Source organism: Hemiscyllium ocellatum, chromosome 45 (assembly GCF_020745735.1).
Source record: "Hemiscyllium ocellatum isolate sHemOce1 chromosome 45, sHemOce1.pat.X.cur, whole genome shotgun sequence".
In the NCBI taxonomy this organism is placed as follows: Eukaryota; Metazoa; Chordata; class Chondrichthyes; order Orectolobiformes; family Hemiscylliidae; genus Hemiscyllium; species Hemiscyllium ocellatum.
The window spans coordinates 4,805,712-4,828,436 of NC_083445.1; the positions used below are offsets into that span (position 1 = coordinate 4,805,712).

Here is a 22,725-nt window from a genome sequence, read left to right on the forward strand (position 1 = left end):
AATAGCATGCTGGCCTTCATAACAAGAGGGATTGAGTATAGAAGCAAAGAGGTTCTTCTGCAGCTGTACAGGACCCTGGTGAGACCACACCTGGAGTACTGCGTGCAGTTCTGGTCGCCAAATTTGAGGAAAGACATTCTGGCTATTGAGGGAGTGCAGCGTAGGTTCACGAGGTCAATTCCTGGAATGGCGGGATTACCTTACACTGAAAGACTGGAGCGCGACTGGGCTTGTATACCCTTGAGTTTAGAAGACTGAGAGGGGATCTGATTGAGACATATAAGATTATGAAAGGATTGGACACTCTGGCAGCAGGAAACATGTTTCCGCTGATGGGTGAGTGCCGAACCAGAGGACACAGCTTAAAAATACGGGGTAGACCATTTAGGACAGAGATGAGGAGAAACCTCTTCACCCAGAGAGTGGTGGCTGTGTGGAATGCTCTGCCCCAGAGGGCAGTGGAGGCCCAGTCTCTGGATTCATTTAAGAAAGAGTTGGATAGAGCTCTCAAAGATAATGGAATCAAGGGTTATGGAGATAAGGCAGGAACAGGATACTAATTAGGAATGATCAGCCATGATCATATTGAATGGCGGTGCAGGCTCGAAGGGCTGAATGGCCTACTCCTGCACCTATTGTCTATTGTCTAATGAACCAGGCCAGGTTTTGGATTTGAAGGTAGGTGAACACTTTGGTGATAATGACCACAATTCGGTTACATTTGCTTGAGTGATGGAAAGGCATAGGTATACTCCGCAGGGCAGGAATCATAGCTGGGGGAATGGCAATTATGTTGGGATTAGGCAAAATTTAGGATGTATCAGAGAGGGAATGAAACTGCAGGGGTTGTGAAACTTGTTCAAGGAACAGCTACTGCGTGTCCTAGATAAGTATGTACCTGTCAGACAGGGAGGAGGTGGTCAAGCGAGTGAACCATGGTTTACTAATGAAGTTGAATTTCTTATCAAGAGGAAGAAGGAGGCTAATGTAAAGATGAAGGCTCCTGGTGCCCTTTAACAGACCGAGGGTGCTACATAAATGCAGGTTATGCTAGTTGTGATTCAATTGGTTTGCAGTGATGCAGCTCCTTGTTATGGCCATGGGGTTGTGCTGTAGAGCAATCCCTACATTTCTCAGTCCTATAAGGTTTTCAGTAACGTCTTGAAACTGAGTCCTGAACACAGGCTGTTAATCCTCTTGCTCATCCAGCATTTCACTGTCATTTTCAGCTTCTTTTGTTACATTCAGTTAGAGCGCTTGTCAGTTACAAGTTAGTCAGGAAGGACCTAAAGAGGGAGCTAAGAAGAGCTAGGAGGGAATATGATAAGTCTTTGGCAGGTAGGATCACAGTAAACCCTAAAGCTTTCTATCGGTACGTCAGAAATAAAAGAATGACTAGAGTAAGATTAGGGCCAATCAAGGACATTAGTGGGAAGTTTTGCATGGAGTCCAAAAACAGAGGAGAGGCGCTAAATAAATATTTTTCATCAGTATTCACACAGGGGAACGACGATGTTGTTGTGGAGAATACGGAGATACAGGCTACTAGGCTATTAGACGGGATTGAGTTTTATGAGGAGGTGTTAACAATCCTGGAAATTGTGAAAATAGGTAAAACCTCCTGGGCCAGATGGGATTTATCCTAGGATTCTCTGGGAAGCTAGGGAAGAGATTGCTGAGCCTGTGGCCTTGATCTTTAAATCGTCATTGTCTACAGGAATAGTGCCAGAAGACTGGAGGATTGCAAATGTGGTTCCCCTGTTCAAGAAGGGGAGTAGAGACAACCCTGGTAATTATAGACCAGTGAGCCTGACTTCAGTTGTGGGAACAGTGTTGGAAATGATTATAAGAGCGAGAATTTATAATCGTCTGGAAAGGAATAATTTGATTAGGGATAGTCAACGCGGTTTTGTGAAGGGTAGGTTGTGCCTCACAAACCTTATTGAGTTCTTTGAGAAGGTGACCAAACAGGGAGATGAAGGTAAAGTGGTTGATGTGGTGTATGTGGATTTCAGTAAGGTGTTTGATAAGGTTCCCCACGGTAGGCTATTGCAGAAAATACAGAAGCATGGGATTGAGGGTGATTTAACGGTTTGGGTCAGAACTTGGCTAGATGAAAGAAGACAGAGGGTGGTGGTTGATGGGAAATGTTCATCCTGGAATTCAGTTACTAGTGATTTACAGCAAGGATCTGTTTTGGGGTCACTGCTGTTTGTCATTTTTATAAATGACCTGGGGTGAGGGCACAGAAGGCTGGGTTAGTAAATTTGAGGGTGACACTAAGGTCAGTCGAGTTGTCAGTAGTGTTGAAGGATATTGCAGGTTACAGAGGGACATAGATAAGCTGCAGAGCTGGGCTGAGAGGTGTCAAGTGAAGTTTAATGTGGAACAGTGTGAGGTGATTCACTTTGGAAGGAGTAAGAGGAATGCAGATACTAGGCTAATGGTAAGATTCTTGGTAGTGTAGAGGAGCAGAGAGATCTCAGTGTCCAGGTACATAGATCCCTGAAAGTTGTTACCCAGATTGATAGGGTTGTTAAGAAGGCATACAGTGTTTTAGCTTTTATTGATAGAGGAATTAAGTTTCAGAGCCATGAGGTCATGTTGCAGCTGTACAAAACTCTGGTGCGGTTGCACTTGGAGTATTGCGTACAATTTTGATCACCGAATTATAGGAAGGATGTGGAAGCATTGGAAAGGGTGCAGAGAAGATTTACCAGGATGTTACCTGGTGTGGAGGGAAGGTCTTATGAGGAAATGCTGAGGGATTTGAGGCTTTTTTTAAGAGAGAAAATTAAGTAGTGACTTAATAGAGACATAAAAGATGATCAGAGGGTTTGATAGGGTGGACAGTGAGAGCCTTTTTCCTCGAATGGTCATGGCTAGTATGAGGGGACACAGCTTTAAATTGAGGGGTGATAGATATAGGACAGATGTCAGAGGTCATTTCTTTTCTCAGAGTAAGGGTGTGGAACGCACTGCCTGCAACAGGAGTAGACTCGCCAACTTTAAGTACATTTAAATGGTCATTGGATAAACACATGGATGAAAATGGAATAATGTAGGATAGATTGGTTTCACAGATTGACACAACATAGAGGGCTGAAGGGCCTGTACGCCATTGCAATGTTCTATGTTCTGTGTTCTAAAAGCTTTGACCCAAGAGGTTGGGTTTTAAGGAATATCTTAAGGGAGGCAAATGAAAAGCAGAGAGGTTTATGGGGAGAGAATTGTGGAGCTTAGGGCCTCATCAGCTTTTGACCCAGCTGCCAAGAAATCTGAGGGAACAGAATTGGAAAAAAGGAATGATCTTGGAGAGTTGATGGAAGTTAATGATGAGAAGGTGGGGAGAGGGATTAGAAGGTAATAAATGGACAATAAATGTTGACCCAGTCAGTGATGCCCACATCCCATGAGTGAACAAAAAGCTTTGACTATTTGAATACCGACAGAGTATTGGTGAGATCATACCTCGTTACAGATTTGGCCACTTTAATGAAGGGTGGATAATAATGTTCCCGCAAAACAACGCAACCGCTCAGAGGATCCCTGCTCAGAGATCAGGCTTGTCTTCCAATTCCGGAAACCATTGCTGAACACTGACCTCAGAGGCTGGGAAAATTAACGGTTACATTTCGTGGGTTTACTTAATACAGAGAAGGTTGGCTAGGCTGATTCACGGGAAGAGAGAAAGACTGAGCAGCGTGTGTTATCACTCGCCAAGAGTTCAGAAGCATCTTATTAGAACATTGTCGTTTCTGAGAGGGCTTGAGAGGGTGGGTGCTGAAAGAATGTTCCCCTTGTGGAGAAATCTAGAACAAGGCAACAGCACTTCAGGAGAAACATCTCCTATATAAAATGGAAGCGAAGAGGAATTTCTTCCCTCGTTAGGCTTATTGAATATATTTGAGGCTGATTTAGGTCTGAGATTTGATCTACTAGAGTAATGGGGAGCTGACAAGTAAACAGATTCAATGCCACAATAGGATGAGCTTCGATGTTATCGAGGGTTGGCACAGATTTGATGGGCTGAATGGTCTACTCCAGTCTCTGATTTTCCAACGAGGGTTGATTAGTCCTTGGTGTGGTCTTATTTAGACGCTTGTAATTGGCTGCTTCAGGTTTCCTGAAGCAACGATGGTGAGGTCACACACATCCCCCACTTGTATTGGTGTTTTTTTGTTCTTTGTGGGATGCCAGCATCGCTGGCTGTGCCAACATTTATCACCCGTCCCTAATTGTTCTGGAGCAGGCAGTGGTGAGCTGCCTTCCTGAACCTCACCAACCTTTGGGTTGGGGAGATACACCCACGACATTGCCAGGAATGTAGTTTCAGGGATTTGGACCCAGCAACACTGAAGGAACAACGATTCACTTCCAAGTCAGGGTGGCGAGTGGTTTGGAGGGGAGCTTGTGGATGGTGGTGTTCCCATGTATCTGCTGCCCTCGTCCTTCTAGACGGAAGTGCTCATGGGAGTGGAATGAAATCTTTGAGGGCAATCTTTGAGGCTTTGTGTGGCCTACATATAATGATTTTGAACAGTTTCTGAATAGGGAAAGGTTTCAGAAATCTGAAGCACAAAGGGACTTGCGAGTCCTTGTTTTGGACTCTCCTCAGGTTAATGTGCAAGTTCACTTGGCAGTTAGGAAGGCAAATACAATGTTAGCATTCATGTCAAGAAGCCTAGAATACAAGAGCTGATGCTGTATAAGATTCTGATCAAACTGCATTTGGAATATTTGGCATACCTGTGGGAAGATGTGTTGGCGTTGGAGAGGATCCAGAGGTTTGCAAGAATGATCATGGGAATTAAGGGCTTGTCATATGAGGAGTGATTGAGGTGTCTGGGTCTGTACTCGCTGGATAGAGTGGATGTGGAGAAGATGGTTCTACCAGTAGGAGAGACTAGGACCCCAGGGCACAGTCTCAGGGTGAAGGGGCGACTCTTTAGGACAAGATGAGGGGGAATTTCTTCAGCCAGAGGGTGGTAACTGTGTGGAACTCATTGCTGCACAGGGCTGTGGAGGTCACGTCGTTGAGTATATTTAAGACTGAGATAGTAAGGGGGTCAAACTTATGGGAAGAAAGCAGGAGAACGGGGATTGAGAAACATCTCAGCCATGCTGGGAAGGCAGAATAGACCTGATGGGCCAAATGGCCTAATTCTGCTCCTCTATCTTACTGTCTTATGGTTTCAGTTCAGTGCTTATAGTAGGCATTGGGCCTGTTGAAAACCCTGCTAACCAACCAGCCTTAAAACTGTTGTCTGAAGTGCTTTGAAGAGACGTCATTGGATACAGTTGTATCGCAATCTGATGAAGTAATAATTTGTTGATGATAAGAAATAAAGTTCAAGTCAATGATCCACAGGATTTCAGGTCAAACAGCTGATAAAGGGGGAGGAAAGGTTACTGCCTGTCTCAGGAATCAGAGCCATGTCAGTCCACGTACAGATTCAGTGCTGCTCTCTGCTCCTCTGGTGGTTTTACCCTGTCCTCGGCTCCCTCAGAGGTGAGTACCACGTCCTACTGCCGTTCTGACAGCTTTTCCCGTGGGCTTTGAGACAGACTGCTCTGTGGATGGAGATCAAGTGGAAGTGCTCCTGGGAGGGAGGGAGCCGGACGGGTTCAAACACAGGGCTGGAGCCGGAGCCGGAGCCAATGGGTTTAAGGTGATCTTCGCCCTGTACCGGGTGGCTGTGTTAACATTCCATTGAGGGACAGTGCTTAACCCAGGGAGTCATTACCCTGCTAGCGCGGGTGACAATGTTGTTCAACTTGTCATGACACTTGCAGCACTACAGGAGCGTGTCGAGTTATACTTTGACTGTCAAACCGTTGCTAGTTATTCTGTTACTTTCTCTAACTCTCTCATTGTTTGATCTTTCCTTCCAGCACCAGACTATCACCTCGATAATGTCTTAAGCATCATCGAGGAGTTCGAAGGCCTCGACCCAGCGTTGACTATTCTCGACGTGGCCACTGGCCTAGGGGGACTGCGGACCTCTGACCAGGATTACCGCCATCTTCTTCTCGGTGATGGCCCAGCCCCTCCCGCTTCTCTGCCACCTCTCTCCGAAGACCAGCTGTCTTTTATGAGAGACGTCATGAACCACAGAGCCAGCCCTCCAGCTGAGCGCGGTGTGGTCCTCACTCCGGACGGGACCACCATCGCTTTGGCCAACCTGATGGCGGGGATAGAAGCCGGACTGAGAAGGAAGAAGGACTGCTCTTGGCCGGAGGTGGCTGGGGACGTCCCGGTCGATAACCTTTACGCTCTGACGTTAGCCAAAGATCTCGGCTTAGCAATCGTGGCCCACCACTCAAACAGCAGCCAGATGTTACTGGGACCCAATGGCTGCTGGAACAGTGTGATTTCTCCTCAGGTTTTCACTGGGCTGGGTCCCTTGTCTCTCGCCACAGATGCTGTGATGAATGGAGGCATGGATGGCTTCATCCTGGGACACCTCCTAACTCAGTTCCAAGGCCCACCATTGCCCAAGCTCAGTGCTGTGCTGAGGGATTACTATGGCGAGACCCAGGGGCAGATAGGCCTCAAGGCCAATACGCGGCGAAAGAACTTTCAATCAAAAGTTGACCTCAATTCTTTCACCAATCAGGTTATAAGTGCGGTTTATCTATACGACTACATCAGGAATGGTTCAATTCTCCAACACCTCAACGACAGCGTCCTTAGAAGAATTTCCAACCAAGGAGTTAAACAGTTTCATCATCACTATCTTGGTAGGTACACTGTTTGATACTCCTATCAAAAACACACCTACACAATGGCAGGCAACCTATGTCCAAAACACCCTCGGTTTTGTCACAGCTTGCTTAGGGACACTGTCAATGACGGAATACTTATTCTAATTAGACAAAGGTACCATAGTCTGACCAGACCATTGGCTGTTCCCTCATTAGAGAGAGAGAGAGAGACACTTGGAGTGGTTTAACCTGAGAGTTACCAGGCCTCAGGCGAGAGGAGATGTTGGGAAGTCGAGTCTTTCATGGTAACCTCAGCCAGTGATGGGGATTGAACCCACGCTGTTGGTGACATTCTGCATCAGAAAGCAGCCCATCCAGCCAACTGAGCTAACCATGAACAGATTTTTAAAAAGCATTTCAATGCAAATGTGAACAATTCATTCACAATTAATTTTGCTTCTAAACGTTACGCTGATATTTCATTTGTGACAATTAAGGAATGGTATCATTATCTCCCTTCTGCGCCCAAGGTCACTTCAGCTGAATAAGCTACCCCTGTAATGCCAATGTGACGGTTGCATTGTTTACATCCGCTCGAATGGTTTCATTGTCCAGTCACTGGCAACGAAAGGGTACTATCCTGTGAGGTAGAGACTTCCCAATCCCATCTTCCCACTGACAGGACCAAGTTAAACAGTGTAATTTATAAAATCATGAAGGGCATGATTGGGTGAATAGATAAGGCATTTTCCTTGCGTCGGAGAGTCCAGTACTAGAGGGCATAGGTTTAGGGTGAGAGGGGAAAGATATAAAAGGGACCGAAGGGGCAACCTTTTCACACAGAGGGTGGTACGTGTATGGAATGAGCTGCCAGAGGAAGTGGTGGAGGCTGGTACAATTGCAACATTTAAAAGGCATTGGATGGGTATATGAATAGGAAGGGTTTGGAGGGATATGGGCCGGGTGTTGCCAATGGGACTAGATTGGGTTGGGATATCTGGGCGGCATGGACAGGTTGGGGTCGGCTTCTGTGCTGAACTGCTCAATGATTCTATGAATCTATGATTGTTTTAAAAACTGAGAATGGCAGAAACAATTGCTCTACATTTTGAAAGCTAACTACCAGCACTTATCATATGTGATGTTCACACTGCTGCTTGGTTAACCAATGGGGGAAGGTTTCTGCGGATGAACTGGAACCAGGGATTAAGATCCGACTGACAACTAGCAACTGATTGGTCTGTGGAGTGGTGACCAGTTGTTAATAAAATGGAGCCTTTCTACCTACCAACAGCTGTGTGATTGGCTCCCAGGTAGCTGAACAGGTTGTGGGAGTGAACAATATAGCCAGAGGCTTTTGGACCTTTGAAAGAGGAAATGGTGCCCTTTATCATTGAGTCAGAGAGATGTACAGCACAGAAACAGACCCTTCGATCCAACTCATCCACGCCGACCAGATATCCTAAATTAAATAGTCCCATTTGCCAGCACTTGGCCCATATCCCTTTAAACCCTTCCTATTCCTGTACCCATCCAGATGCCTTTTCAATGTGGTAGTTGTACCAGCCTCTATCACTTCCTCTGGCAACTCATTTCATACACACACTACCCTCTGTGTGAAAAAATTGCCCCTTAGGTCCCATTTAAACCTTTCCCCTCTCACCCTAAACCTATGCCCTCTAGTTCTGGACTCCCTGACTCAAGGAAAATACCTTATCTATTCACCCGATCCATGTCTATTTATCCTATCCATGCTCCTCATGATGTTATAAACCTCTATAAGGTCACCTCTCAGTCTCCGATGCTCCAGGGAAAACAGTCCCAGCCTGTTCAGCCTCTCCCTGTAGCTCAGATCCTCCAACCCTGGCAACATCCTTGTAAATCTTTTCTGAACCCTTTCAAGTTTCACAACATCTTTCCGATAGGAAGGAGACCAGAATTGCACAGAATATTCCAAAAGTGACTGAACCAATGTCCTGTACAGCTGCAACATGACCCTCCCAACTCCTGTACTCAATGCACTGACCGAAAAAGGAAAGCATACCAAACGTCTTCTTCACTGTCCTATCTACCTGCGACGTTCTGTTTCTGTTTCTCTCTGAGTTGTTGGTAACTGCAGCTTTATTTTGTGATTGTTGCAGAATGTCCCGCCATTATCCCTCGGTGCCTGTGGGCTGCCAGACCGTACAAAGGCTCTCCGGTGATGCTCGCGCTTCCCCTGCACTTTGTCTACATCCACCACACCTACATACCCAGCCGGCCCTGCACCACCTTCCGCCATTGTGCAGCGAACATGAGGAGCATGCAACGCTTCCACCAGGACGATCGGCAATGGGACGACATCGGCTACAAGTAAAGGAACCCAACTCCCTGGGCTCTCCCGAGTGCAGACCAGAGCGACAGGCCATTCGGCCCAACCTGTCCCTGCCCATCCTCGCACCACCTCCTCACTTTAACCCATCAGTGCAGCCCTCTGGAGTTTTCTCCTTCATCTGTTTGTCTGGCTGGGACTCAAACACACCCGGTTATCGATCAAGCTTCTCACATAGTTCATCTTTCAAAACCTGAGTCCCATTTTATAAAGAAGTGATACTCCCTGTATCTGGTTGGTCTAAGAGGGCGGTAGGGAGTTTGGAGTGGAGGACAGGCTGGAATGAAGAGGCCATTGATTCATAAGATGGAAGCTGGACATTGTCCATTGCCCGTTGTGAGCAGGGGCAGCAGGAGCTGATGGCCCCATGGCTAGAATTCCCACCCACACCAAAACAACTCCCATCATTGAAGTTATTCCTGGCTGTGGAATACTCTCCTGGATATTGGTGTGTGAGATCTCTCGCTCTGTTTGGGTCCACTGGGACCCCCTTTGCCAGTTTGAGTCCACATACCGGCAGTAACTACAATGGCTGGCCAGCCTGACTCTGAAGAAAATGTTAACCGTTTGACCGAGGTCTGGCTTTGTTTCGGGGTCTTGCCGTGGGCTGACCTCAGTTTGTCTTGAGTGAAGATGTGCAATTGCTTTCACTCATGGGGTGTTCCCCCAGCTCAGTCAGACTGGTGAGGGTGTCCACTTCCATCGGAATATCCTGTAACTCATATACTCCACTTGCTGCACTTTCCAATGGTAAAGCCAGTTCTGGTGCCTGTTTGAAGTCCAGTTGGGCCTCAGTTAGTCGGACACTTTTGCAGGGTTACATCATTACTCCCACATTCCAAACGGTCACTCAGCACCTCATTAAGCGTTAAACCAAACCCTCATGTCTCTGCCTGCCTTAACCGAGTCAAAAATCCTGGTACGGATTCCCCTGGTTCTAATGTCCAATAGCATCTCAGAATTAGAGGAGGCTTTGGATCTTTATATTCCGTAATTAAACCCGTTAACTCTAGAAAGCTTTTAGTATCTGGTGCCTCGGGTACAAGCTTCTAGTTAGCCTCTTAATAACTAGAAAAACTGCAGGTCCACATGCTGTGAGAATCACTCGTTACTTTTCATCTGCTCAATGTCGGTCCCCCACACAAAATTTTTGCAATATTTCCACACGCTGGGCCCAGTCTTCAACAGCAGGATCGAAAGAGTCAAATTTCCCAAATAACAACACAATATCAGAAATGCTTATCCCAACTCAAAAGCGACTTTTGTGAGTGAGTTTCTTCAGGAACGTGCTTTACTCTCGTCGCCACTGAACTAACTCCACCAAGGCCGGTATCTCATCACCAATTGACCCTTTACTTTACACACCTTGACCCTGACCCAGCTCCCTCAGAGCCAGCTCTCAGATTGAACTGAACTCTGACATTCCTGTTTATATCTATCAGCCAGGGATCCCTGATTGAACTAGGTAAACAGGGAACACATATTCTCTGAGGTCCACCTGGCAATCACTACATGATTGCATTTTAAAAGTCAGGGGCTGCCATTTTAAGATGGAGATGAGGGGAAATTTTCTCTGATTCTTTGGAACTCTCTTCCTGAAGAGATAATGGAAGTGGAGTCCTTGAATATTTTTACAGCTGAGGTAGATGTATTCATGATAAGCAAGAGAGGTGAGAGGCAGTAAGAGGTAAATCAGGAATGCAGATTTGAGGTTACAATCAGATCAACAACCATCTTATCAAATGGGAGAGCAGGTTTGATAGACTGAATGGCTTCTGCTCATTGTTTGTACTTTTCAGTGGATTCTTTCGTAAATCTACATCCTTTTTAAATTGCTCAAAGAATCAATCACAGCTCATGAGAGGAATAATCGATATTTTATGATCAACCTGTTCAGAGATGGATTCATACAACACGGAAACAGGCCCATTGGTCCAACCAGTCCACACCGAACATAATCCCAAACTAAACTAGTTCCCACCTGCCTGCTCCTGGCCCATATCCCTCCAAACCCTTTCCTGCTCATCTACTTATCCAGATGTCTTTAAATGCCGTAACTGTACCTGCAATCACCACTTCCTCTGGCAGTTCATTCAACACGTGGGACACACTATGTGCCAGAAATGTTGTCATCCTGTACTTTTTAAATCTTCCACCTCCCACCTTAAAAATATGCCCTCTCGATTTGAACCCCCCACCTCCCCCAAGGGAAATGACCCTGGCCAGTCACCCTATCTGTGCCCCTCATGATTTTATAAACCTCAACCTCCTCAACCCCTTACACTCCAATAGAAAAATGTTCCAACCTGTCCCTATAACTCAAACTCTCCATTCACAGCAACGCGCTCATGTTAATACACACCTCTGGAATAGGTGGGCCCCGAAACTAGGTCTCCTGGCTCAGAGGCAGGGACGCTACCATTGCAACCACAGGAGCCTTTGCATCCTTTTTCTAACATGGAAAAGCTTGCAAACCTGTTGTGTTCTGGGCACCATCCTTCAATAGGCAGGTAGAGACGACGGAGAGGTGGTTTACTGGGACAACGTTATGAAAGGGCGATGAGGGCAACATTGCGTGGGTGCTGGAAATCTGTTATTACAAGCAGAAAACGCTGGAGAAATTCAGCAAGTCTGTCAGCATTTGTGAAGAGAGGAACAAAGTTAACATTCCAAGTCCGGTATGGCGCTGCTTATGAACTAGACAAGGGAATGAATGAGGGAGTTCTGTTGTCGGGGAAGTTGGGACTGTTCTCCTTTGAGCAGAGAAGGTCATGGGACAGCACAGTAGAAGGTTCTCAAGGGGTTTGAGACACCAAGTAGAAGGAGAATATGTCCTCTGGACAGTGGGTTGCTAGGTTACAGGTATAACATGATTGGTGGAAGAACTGGAGGGGAACTGAGCAAATGGGTTGCCACCCAAGTGCTTATTCAAATTCAGATTGCATTATACGAAAGGGTGTTGAAAAGGTATGACGTGCAGTGTTGGACTGGGGTGGGCAAAATCAAAAATCACACAACTTGGGGTTTCAAATAAACCTGTTGGGCTATAACCTGGTGTCGTGTTTCTGTAAAGGTTATCAGATGTGTACTCGGAGGGGCCTCCTTCCCTACACAGAGGACAATTGTAAAGATGTGTATAGGTTAGGAGTGGGAGCAGGACTTCTCAGACCTGCCCTGTCCTTCCACCAGATCATAGCTAATCTGACTACTCGACATTCCCACTAACAAAGGAAGTGATTGACTAAAGCAAGGAAATTCACACTGAAGCATTAATTTATGATTAACACGAAGCACACTGGAGAGGAATCACAAGTGTGTCATCCCAACCCCAGATAAAACCCCTGAGCATTCAGGACTATTTGAAGCCTACTTTCAGAAGCATGATGTGATAATGACAGTATGACCTGTTTCTGTCAAGGTTCAGTTATGTAAGGGCATTAGGACCCTGGAGTGACCTTGTGATGATGTCATGGAGCTATGCCTCACTATTTATAAATAGTGCAGTGTGGGTAGAGTTAGAACCTACCAGAACAGGAGGCACTTTGCTCAACAGTGCATGGACATGCACACACACACAGAACACAATCTAGTCCATACCTAACAGAACTATAAGTCAGAGTCTGGTGTATCTATGATGTCTAAGTTTGAAGGGAATTTTTTGGCTACATCTTCTCCTTGATCCTGAACTCAAACTCATTGTAAGGCATTGACATGATAAAAGGGGGTCAGGGATGAATACTAGCCAAGAGTGTAGTGCAGGGGAATACAGATATGTTAATGGCGGTGGTATAAGTGATGACCTAATGCTGGCATTAGCAGAATTCAGCAGAGTGGAGAGAGTAAGGTGAAATGGAGACTTGAAGAGTAATGTGTTAGAGGGCTATATTCAGTATGAGGATAGCTTCGTGTAAGTAAAGGTCTTAGAAAGAGTTAGGGATTGCAGTGCTGTTGTGGAGACATTTGGCCTCTCGTGATCGCACTGGGTTCTGTTCCCCACTGTCAGGCTCCTCCATTTGCCCATCTCCCTGCACACCACGATGTTAGGAGAATCACAACTCATAGCCCTCACTGTAACAGCCCACGGTGTGGTCACAGAGGAGCTCTCTCCAAGCAGGAACGTAGGGAGAAATCCCCTTCTTGTTCAGAGTGGACATTGTGGGATCTTCTATATTCCAACACCTTAACTCAGTTTCAAAGACAGTAGCTCCATTAGCATGGCACGCCAAGAGTACTCTGTTTAGCATGTGGGCGTGGATTTTCTGCTCAACGTTTGGAAGTGGGATTTGAACGTGTGATCTCAGTCCCAGAGCAGAAAGCGAGGGATTGACTCGCTTACTCCTGTGCCTAGTCGTCATGTATTGACTAAACCACTGCCAATGTGTGCAGAGGAACAGGACCCTTTCTGTTTTAATGACCGGAATGATCTCTGTAGCTTTGTTGCAGGCTCTGATGGATACATCTATGAAGGACGTGGATGGTTCTGGCAGGGCGCTCACACCAAAGGGCAGAACTCAAGGGGGTATGGAGTCAGTTTTATCGGTAACTACACCTCCGAGCTCCCAGACCAGACAGCAATGGAACTAGTCAAGGAAACGTTCATGAGGTGCGCTGTTGCTAACAACAGAATCGTCAGTGATTACGCTGTTCAGGGCCATCGGCAACACAGACCAACCCTGTGTCCGGGGGAAAGACTCTTCAACGAAATCGAGACCTGGGAGGCATTCAGGGTAATGATGTTTCTGTCGGGTAATCTTTGGGAATTAGTGTCACACCCTGTTTTATAAAAGGTTGATAGTCTGATCCACCCCCCTCACCCCGTCCAATCCCTGTTTGAACCCCCCTCTATTTGTTTTACCCAAGGTTTGTTTAAACAAGGCGATGTGGTCAAAATACTCAACTGCCAACCTCTTATCCTCTTCTTCATAATACTGGTTAATCACCCTTCTCCATTTACTCATGTCAAATCACCTATTCCACTCAGGAGCACCCAAATTTGGGACAGCTGTAGGCCATTCAGCCCCTCCCCCCACCCCCCCCAGGCTCCCCACCCCCAACCCACCCCCATCCCCAGCCCAGCCTGCCAATTGTATCATGGATGATCTGATTACTGGCCCATTGCTGCCTATTCCCAACAACCATCCACCTCTCTCCCAACACTGACCAAGAATCTACCTACCTCTGCCTGAATAAAAACCATAGACCCTGCTTCTCCCACCTTTCGATGAAGAATTTCAAAGATGCGTGACCCTTGTGGGGACAGAATTGACTTATCTCTGTCTGAAATGGACCTCTACCCCCATCCTGAATTGGTTGATATCCTTCCAACACTAACTCTATCAATATCAAAAAATAAATGACATTGGTATTGGGGCTTCAAATCATAATTATTATTTGTAGACAATGGGCTTAATGGTATTACCCTGGACTATCAATCGAGAGCCTCCAGTGATGTTTGAGGGGCCTGGGTTTGAATCCTACCACAGGGGCATTTGAATTCAATAATAATCTTGGAATAAAAGTTTGCTGATGGTGGGAAAAAATCCACCTGGTTTGCTAGTGTCCTTTAGGGAAGGAGGCTGCCATTTTTACCAGCTGAAAATGTGTTGCTGGAAAAGCGCAGCAGGTCAGACAGCATCCAAGGAGCAGGAGAATCGACGTTTCGGGCATGAGCCCTTCTTCAGGAATGAGGAAGGTGTTCCAAGCAGGCTAAGATAAAAGGTAGGGAGGAGGGACTTGGGGGAGGGTCGTTGGAAATGCGATAGGTGGAAGGAGGTTAAGGTGAGGGTGATAGGCCGGAGTGGGGATGTGGGCAGAGAGGTCAGGAAGAAGACTGCAGGTAAGGAAGGTGGTGCTGAGTTCGAGCGTTGGGACTGAGACAAATTGGGGGGAGGGGAAATGAGGAAACTGGGGAAATCTGAGTTCATCCCTTGTGGTTGGACGGTTCCTAGGCGGAAGATGAGGCGCTCTTCCTCCAGCTGTCGTGTTGCTATGGTCTGGTGATGGAGGAGTCCCGAATGTAGACACCATCCACGCCCTCCACCTCCTCCACGATTTTCGCTTCCCCGGTCCCCAACGCCTTATCTTCACGATGGACATCCAGTCCCTGTACACCTCCATCCCCCATCACGAAGGACTCAAAGCCCTCCGCTTCTTCCTTTCCCGCCGCACCAACCAGTACCCTTCCACTGACACCCTCCTTCGACTGACTGAACTGGTTCTCACCCTGAACAACTTCTCTTTCCAATCCTCCCACTTCCTCCAAACCAAAGGAGTAGCCATGGGCACCCGCATGGGCCCCAGCTATGCCTGCCTCTTCGTTGGATATGTGGGACAGTCCATCTTCCGCAGCTACACTGGCACCACCCCCCACCTTTTCCTCCGCTACATCGATGACTGTATCGGCGCTGCCTCGTGCTCCCACGAGGAGGTTGAACAGTTCATCAACTTTACCAACACCTTCCATCCCGACCTCACATTCACCTGGACTGTCTCAGACTCCTCCCTCCCCTTCCTAGACCTCTCCATTTCTATCTCGGGCGACCGAATCAACACAGACATTTACTATAAACTGACCGACTCCCACAGCTACCAAGATTACACCTCCTCCCACCCTGCCCCTTGTAAAAACACCATCCCATATTCCCAATTCCTTCGTCTCTGCTGCATCTGCTCCCAGGAGGACCAGTTCCAATACCGTACAACCCAGATGGCCTCTTCTTCAAAGACTGCAATTTCCCCTCTGACGTGGTTGACGATGCTCTCCACCGCATCTCCTCCACTTCCCGCTCCTCCGTCCTTGAGCCCCGCCCCTCCAATCACCACCAGGACAGAACTCCACTGGTCCTCACCTACCACCCCACCAACCTCCATATACATCATATCATCCATCGTCATTTCCGCCACCTCCAAATGGACCTCACCACCAGGGATATATTTCCCTCCCCTCCCCTATCAGCATTCCGAAAAGACCACTCCCTCCGTGACTCCCTTATCAGATCCACACCCCCCCACCAACCCAACCTCCACTCCCGGCACCTTCCCCTGCAACCGCAAGAAATGCAAAACTTGTGCCCACACCTCCTCCCTTACTTCTCTCCAAGGCCCCAAGGGATCCTTCCATATCCGCCACAAATTCACCTGTACCTCCACACACATCATTTACTGCATCCGCTGCACCCGATGTGGCCTCCTCTATATTGGGGAGACAGGCCGCCTACTTGTGGAACGTTTCAGAGAACATCTCTGGGACCCGGACCAACCAACCCAACCATCCCGTGGGTCAACACTTTAACTCCCCCTCCCACTCCACCAAGGACATGCAGGTCCTTGGACTCCTCCATCGCCAGACCATAACAACACGACGGTTGGAGGAAGAGCGCCTCATCTTCCGCCTGGGAACCCTCCAACCACAAGGGATGAACTCAGATTTCCCCAGTTTCCTCATTTCCCCTCTCCCCACCTTGTCTCAGTCCCAACCCTCGAACTCAGCACCACCCTCCTAACCTGCAATCTTCTTCCTGACCTCTCCGCCCCCACCCCACTCCGGCCTATCACCCTCACCTTGACCTCCTTCCACCTATCCCACCTCCATCGCCCCTCCCCCAAGTCCCTCCGCCCTACCTTTTATCTTAGCCTGCCTGGCACACTCTCCTCATTCCTGAAGAAGGGCTTATGCCCGAAACGTCGATTCTCCTGTTCCTTGGATGCTGCCTGACATGCTGCGCTTTTCCAGCAACACATTTTCGGCTCTGACCTCCAGCATCTGCAGTCCTCACTTTCTCCTGCCATTCTTACCTGGGCTAGTTCTAAATGCTTCCAGAAATGGGAATATCTTTTCCACATCCATCCTGTGAGCATTCCTCAGGAACTTGTATGTTTCAATCAAGTCTCTTCTTACTCTTCCTAATTCCATTGGACACAAGCCCAGTGTGTCCAACGTTTCCTCATAAGACAATCCACACAGTCCAGGTGTTAACTCTTGCAGGTCAATGTTGTTGGAATCTCTCTGCACCACCTCTTTCCATATGGTCTTTAGATCTTTCTCCTCTTCGTTCTGGCAGCCACATCTCTAACAAGGAGGGCGTCACCGGCCGGGCCTAGCACTTATTGCCCATCCTCTAATTGCCCAGAGGACAGTTAGGAGTCAACCACATTGCTGTGGGTCTGGAGTCACCTGTAGGTCAGACCAGGTAAGAATGGCAGTTCCGTTCCCTGAAGGACGTTAGTGAACTAGATGGGATTTTATGACAATGGATTCATAGTCATCACTAGGTTCTTAATTCCACATTTCTTTTTAATTGAATTCAGATTCCAGCATCTGCCATGGTGGGATTCGAACCCTGGTTCCCAGAACGTTATCTGGGTCAACAGTTTAGTTCTAATATCACTAGGCCATTGCATTGCCTTCTCGGTAACTTTGTTCTGTTATAATTAAGTAGAGAACTGTCCCTAGATCAGTGTGGTGCTGGAAAAGTATAGCAGGTCAGGCAGCATCCGAGGAGCAGGAGAGTCGACGTTTTGAGCAAAAGCCCTTCATCAGGAATAGAGCTTTTGCCCAAAACGTCGACTCTGATGTAGACTCTGGTTTCCGGCATCTGCAGTCCCTGTTTTTACCAAGAGAACTGTCTGGCTAGCCGCACTCCACCATGGGTCACAACATCGATTTCATTGTTTTACTTGGTTTCTGATGTGGCTAATCATGCCCTTTCTCTCTATGAGGGTAAAAACGATCCAATCACTGGTTTTTTTTTAGTAAAGACACAGATGTTTGATTTATTGTTAGACAAAACTTAATGAAGATGAGGATTGATTAAGACGCTCAGTTTGCATTATTCAGATATAATTGCTTACTTCTCTGAATAACTTAAAACATGCACAAACAGATACACCAGCAAAAAGGGAAAAATGGGTTTCTGCTTGCAGAGATTCACTTTGGGGAGAAAACGTTTGCCCAATAGTTGTTGGTTCTTGAAGGAAACTAAAGAATAAAGTGTGGAATGTTAAATAGGCCGTGGATTTTGCCCACGTAGACAGGTCAATCAGACATGGCAGCTGTCTTTGGGGTCTTAACCGACGCAGCTTGCTTGGGTGTTTTGGTACCAAGAACTCTCTTTAAGGGAGCAATCAGGATTCACAACGAAGGTGATTCTGAAATCAGGGAGATGAGCTGGGCAGGAGAGTCAACATTTCCGGCATAAGCCATTCATTAGGACTTACATCTGAAACCTCAACTCTTTTGCTCCTGACCGGCTGTGCTTTTCCAGCATCACACTTTTTGACTGTGACCCTCCAGCATCTGCAGTCCTCACTACCTCCGAGACGAGCTGGGCAGCTGAGCCTTCCCCACTGCTAAACCCTTGTTCAAACTGAATGGCCGTTACGGAGACAGTGAGGACTGCAGACGCTGGAGATCAGAGTCCAGAGTGTGTTGCTGGGAAAGCACAGCAGGTCGGGCAGCATCTGAGGGGCAGGAGAATCAACGTTTTGGGATGGAGCCCTTCATCAGGAATGAGGCTGGGACCCTCGGGGGTAGAGAGATAAATGGGAGGGAGGTAAGTCTGGGGAGAAGGGCTGGGAGTGGCCATTACACCCAGTCAGGGTAGCCCCCAGCAGACAAATCCAGCAACTAGTTAAAGCAAAGTGGTTCTCAAGAAATAACTTGTTAAAAACAAAGATTTATAACTTTTCATTGTCCATTGAAAATAAAAAAATCCTCATAGGTGCACAGAATTTGAAATAAATCAAGTTTTTCCACAATCCTAAAATCAAGTCCTTGAAAAATGAATATGAAATTCTTTAGCAGTTCAATGCTTCCATATTCCTCTTCCTTTTCAAGATGAGTCCAAAATACCTCAGCGTCTCCCAAAGCTTGTATCATGTGACTCAGACATTGACCTATTTTCTTGGTACCTTAAGCAACTTTCTATCCCCATCCTGAATTGGATGATATCCCTCCAACATGAATTGTATTAAGGTCAGAAAGGCGTGACACTGGTATTGGTGCTTTGAACCATAACCATTATGGGGTGGTCATGGCCTATTGGTATTATCCCTAGACTATTAATCCACAGATCCAGGTAATCGTCTGAGGGCCTGGGTTCAAATCCCCACCACAGCAGAACTTGAGATCACTCGTAATCTGGAAATAAGCTGATTGTTGATTGTTAGAAAAAGGAGAAAGTGAGGTCTGCAGATGCTGGAGATCAGAGCTGAAAATGTGTTGCTGGAAAAGCGCAGCAGGTCAGGCAGCATCCAAGGAGCAGGAGAATCGATATTTCGGGCATAAGCCCTTCATCAGGATGAAGGGCTTATGCCCGAAACGTCGAATTTCCTGTTCCTTGGATGCTGCCTGACCTGCTGCGCTTTTCCAGCAACACATTTTCAGCTCAGGATTGTTAGGAAAAGCCCATCTGGTTCACTAATATATTTTAGAGAAGGAATCTGATGATCTAACCTGCAGGTGACTCCAGACCCTGCAGGTTTACTCTTAATTACCCTCTGGGCAATTAGGGATGGGCAATAAATGCTGACCTAGCAAGTGACATCCACATCTCAAGAATAATTAGGAGCAAAATTGATGGAGTGCAGGTGAAATCTTTGATCATCCCAAAATTTTCCTGTAGCGCCTACGTCTCAGCCTTCAGATGACCGTTCACTCTGACAGCTCCGTGAATGGAATGCCCATTCGTTTCCCAACAGACATTCTGTTGGAGGAGAGCTACAGGAGAGACGTCCTTGTGTGCCGAAGATAAGGGGTCAAGCAAGGAAAGGGACTGGATTTCACCTCCAGCCCCATAATCCAGCCCAGACTCACAATTCTCTTTGATCTGTTGGCCAGAAGGATCCCGTGCAGAAAGATTCTGAGCCACCTCCACTGAGGTGGAACTCCCTGACACCCAGAGAGGCCTCGGGTTGAGCGAATGGCCCTGCTGTTGGGGTAGGGGATGTCTCTCTGAGGTTGAGCTGAGTGCCATTATGTGGGTGGAGCGGGAAGGCTGATTGCTAACCCTTTGATCTGTATTCCCTGCATCAGGAGGTCTGACAAGCCAATGGAACCACTGGAGTTGTAACCCCCGATGAACAAGGCTTAGAGAGAGCGGGAGGAGATGGAGAAACCAGTTCACAAACACGGAAAAGTTACTTGGATCATCCTGGCTGTACGAGTGAATTCTAATGTGTCGGGCTCTCACTTTACTCAGTATGAATTATTTAATACCTGTTTATGATCTTAACATTCGGAATTCCCATGTATCCAATAATCACCAATGAAATTAAATTTGCATATTAATTAACATTGAATTATATGACGCAGGATTGGCTGAATGATTTTCTGTCAGTTTTTTGAAAGAGCTATTTTCACAGACTCATTGGCTTGTGTTGCGAAGACAGATGGGTGTCAGAAATGTTATTGAGCTGTGCGATACTGGGGGATCTCGAAAGACATCATTTTAAAATTAGAGTCAGGCCATTCAGGGGTAATATTAGGAAGCCCCTCTTCCTGTAGGTGGATTTTGTGAATCTAGAGTTTGTGCCATTGAAGGTCGGAGGGTCAATTGAAAATTTTGGAAGTGAGGTTGAGAGATTTTTCTCAGAGAAGGTTATTATGACCTTTTGGAACTGATGTAAATACACCGAGCTAAGATACAGACTGACCATAATGACAGACTGACTGGTGGGCGGCACGGTGGCACAGTGGTTAGCACTGCTGTCTCACAGCGCCTGAGACCCGGGTTCAATTCCCGACTCAGGTGACTGACTGTGTGGAGTTTGCATGTTCTCCCTGTGTCTGTGTGGGTTTCCTCTGGGTGCTCCGGTTTCCTCCCACAGTCCAAAGATGTGCAGGTCAGGTGAATTGGCCATGCTAAATTGCCCGTAGTGTTAGGTAAGGGGTAAATATAGGGGTATGGGTGGGTTGCGCTTCGGCGGGTCGGTGTGGACTTGTTGGGCCGAAGGGCCTGTTTCCACACTGTAAGTAATCTAATAATTTACTTGAATGATACAGTCTTCATGAGCTTCATGGCCTCTTCCTATGACGTACCATGTGCTTCATTCGAGACTAAAATAGGGACTCAGTGTGATCGTGAATATAATGTTTTAGATGCATCTCTTCTTCCTGGTGATCTGAGGGTAGAATTGGTCTTTCTTTCAGAAGTGATACTGTTTGTCCTTCAGGCTATTATTGACCTGGCCGAATATCAGGAGAAGTCATGTCTTCCAACCTTGCTCAGACTAATTAAAGCGCAAACCATTTCCTGTATCATAGTCAATATGTGTTGAGTACACTCATAGTAACGTGGAAACGCACCAGCACCTCTGAGCAACATCTCATCACTGTCTCACATGTCTGATATATTACTGCTTTCTCTGATCACCTTTCAATTTGTCAAGGTACACTGGACTATTGTCAAAATTCAGTGGGGAATCCTGTACAGGAACATTAGCACGGGTGATCAAGGAGGTGGGATTTAAGGATTACCATTAAGGAGGAGAAAGAGGGAGAAAGTGACCGAATAGTATAGAGATTTAAACAGGAATTCCAGAGCTCAGCACATTGGAATACTAAAGTCAGGACTTATTGTATTCTTGGTGTGATAATGGATACCATGTTCTCAATGCATCTATTTGCCTGGCGTTTTTAGGATAATGTTGGCCTTTCTTTCAGTAGGAAAAACTTCAGTCCCTCCTTACAGCCTCCGAACCACAGAGAGGTTAATTCCGGGACGTGCATGTGTCCCACACTGGGGGAGTCCAGAGACTTTGGGAAAGCTCATGGGTTTGAAGGCGTAGGTGAGAATGGTCGAACTGAAATATCGGTCAGCGTAGGAACCAATACTGGCCAGCCGGGTGAACGTGGCTCCGCGGGGAGCAGAGTATCGGATGTGCCTCGGAAGGCGGACAGTGGGAAATTGGGTGGTGGTAAACCAGGGGAAACAGACTCGAATGGTAGGTTCAGAGGTGTCGAGGGCATCGATGAGAGTCGAGGTGTTACTGGGGAGAGCGACACTTTGCTCTAGAGGAATTGAAGTGCACTTTGTTGACGCTGCTGGATGGGGACATGTGCATCCTGGACCATGCTGACACGGGGTGAGGAGCAAACGTTACGATTGGCCTGAAATCTGCTGAGTTGAATAAAATTTAACCTTTAGCCTCAAATGGAGGAAAGAGGCCACTTTAGCTGAAGAGTTAGGATAGTAATGTTGTATAAATCTTGCTGTGAGTCGGTTTGGAGGGGAGGGAAGGATGCCTCACAGTTTTGAAAGAAAACAATCCATTTAATCTCTGTCCATCTGAGGCTGTGGTTTACAGTCTCCTTTCGTGTCTCAGAGCTTGATTGGAGCTCTCCCGTAGCTAGTACCCTCCTCTACTTCCTTTTTCAACAGATGTAACGTGACAACATTTTTTTAAAACATAAAAGAGCACCCACCCACACACGCGCAGAACGGGGCACGTCTCTCTCTGAGCCCCGTCCCCTCAGCGACACGTGACGTTTGTGGTCTCTCTCTCGCTTGTTCGCGCTCTCTCTCTCTCTCTCTCTTTCATTGAGCAGATACGATCAACGGGGGAGTTGCTTTCCTGGCCTGGTTGCTTAGCGATGGATGTGGAGCGGAGTTCAGCCTGTGAAGCGGCGGACCCTCCCGATGGGCAGG

The 22,725-nt window shown here is 47.0% G+C and overlaps 1 protein-coding gene across 1 annotated transcript; it reads left to right on the top strand.

Moving 5' to 3' along the window:
- The first annotated feature begins 5,436 nt into the window (after nt 1–5,436).
- On the top strand, nt 5,437–22,092 carry LOC132835849 (N-acetylmuramoyl-L-alanine amidase-like). Its single transcript, XM_060854945.1, has 5 exons — nt 5,437–5,512; nt 5,896–6,744; nt 8,850–9,060; nt 13,512–13,806; nt 21,718–22,092. Exons 1-5 carry the CDS (start codon nt 5,437–5,439, stop codon nt 22,090–22,092), a joined length of 1,806 nt encoding a protein of 601 aa, XP_060710928.1.
- Nucleotides 22,093–22,725: the final 633 nt, after the last annotated feature.

Coding starts and splice junctions, on each gene's coding strand:
- LOC132835849 (XM_060854945.1), top strand. CDS start 5,437: ATGTCAGTCCACGTACAGATTCAGTGCTGCTCTCTGCTCCTCTGGTGG. Junction 5,513..5,895: donor TGTCCTCGGCTCCCTCAGAG/GTGAGTACCACG, acceptor CTTTCCTTCCAG/CACCAGACTATCACCTCGAT. Junction 9,061..13,511: donor TGGGACGACATCGGCTACAA/GTAAAGGAACCC, acceptor TGATCTCTGTAG/CTTTGTTGCAGGCTCTGATG.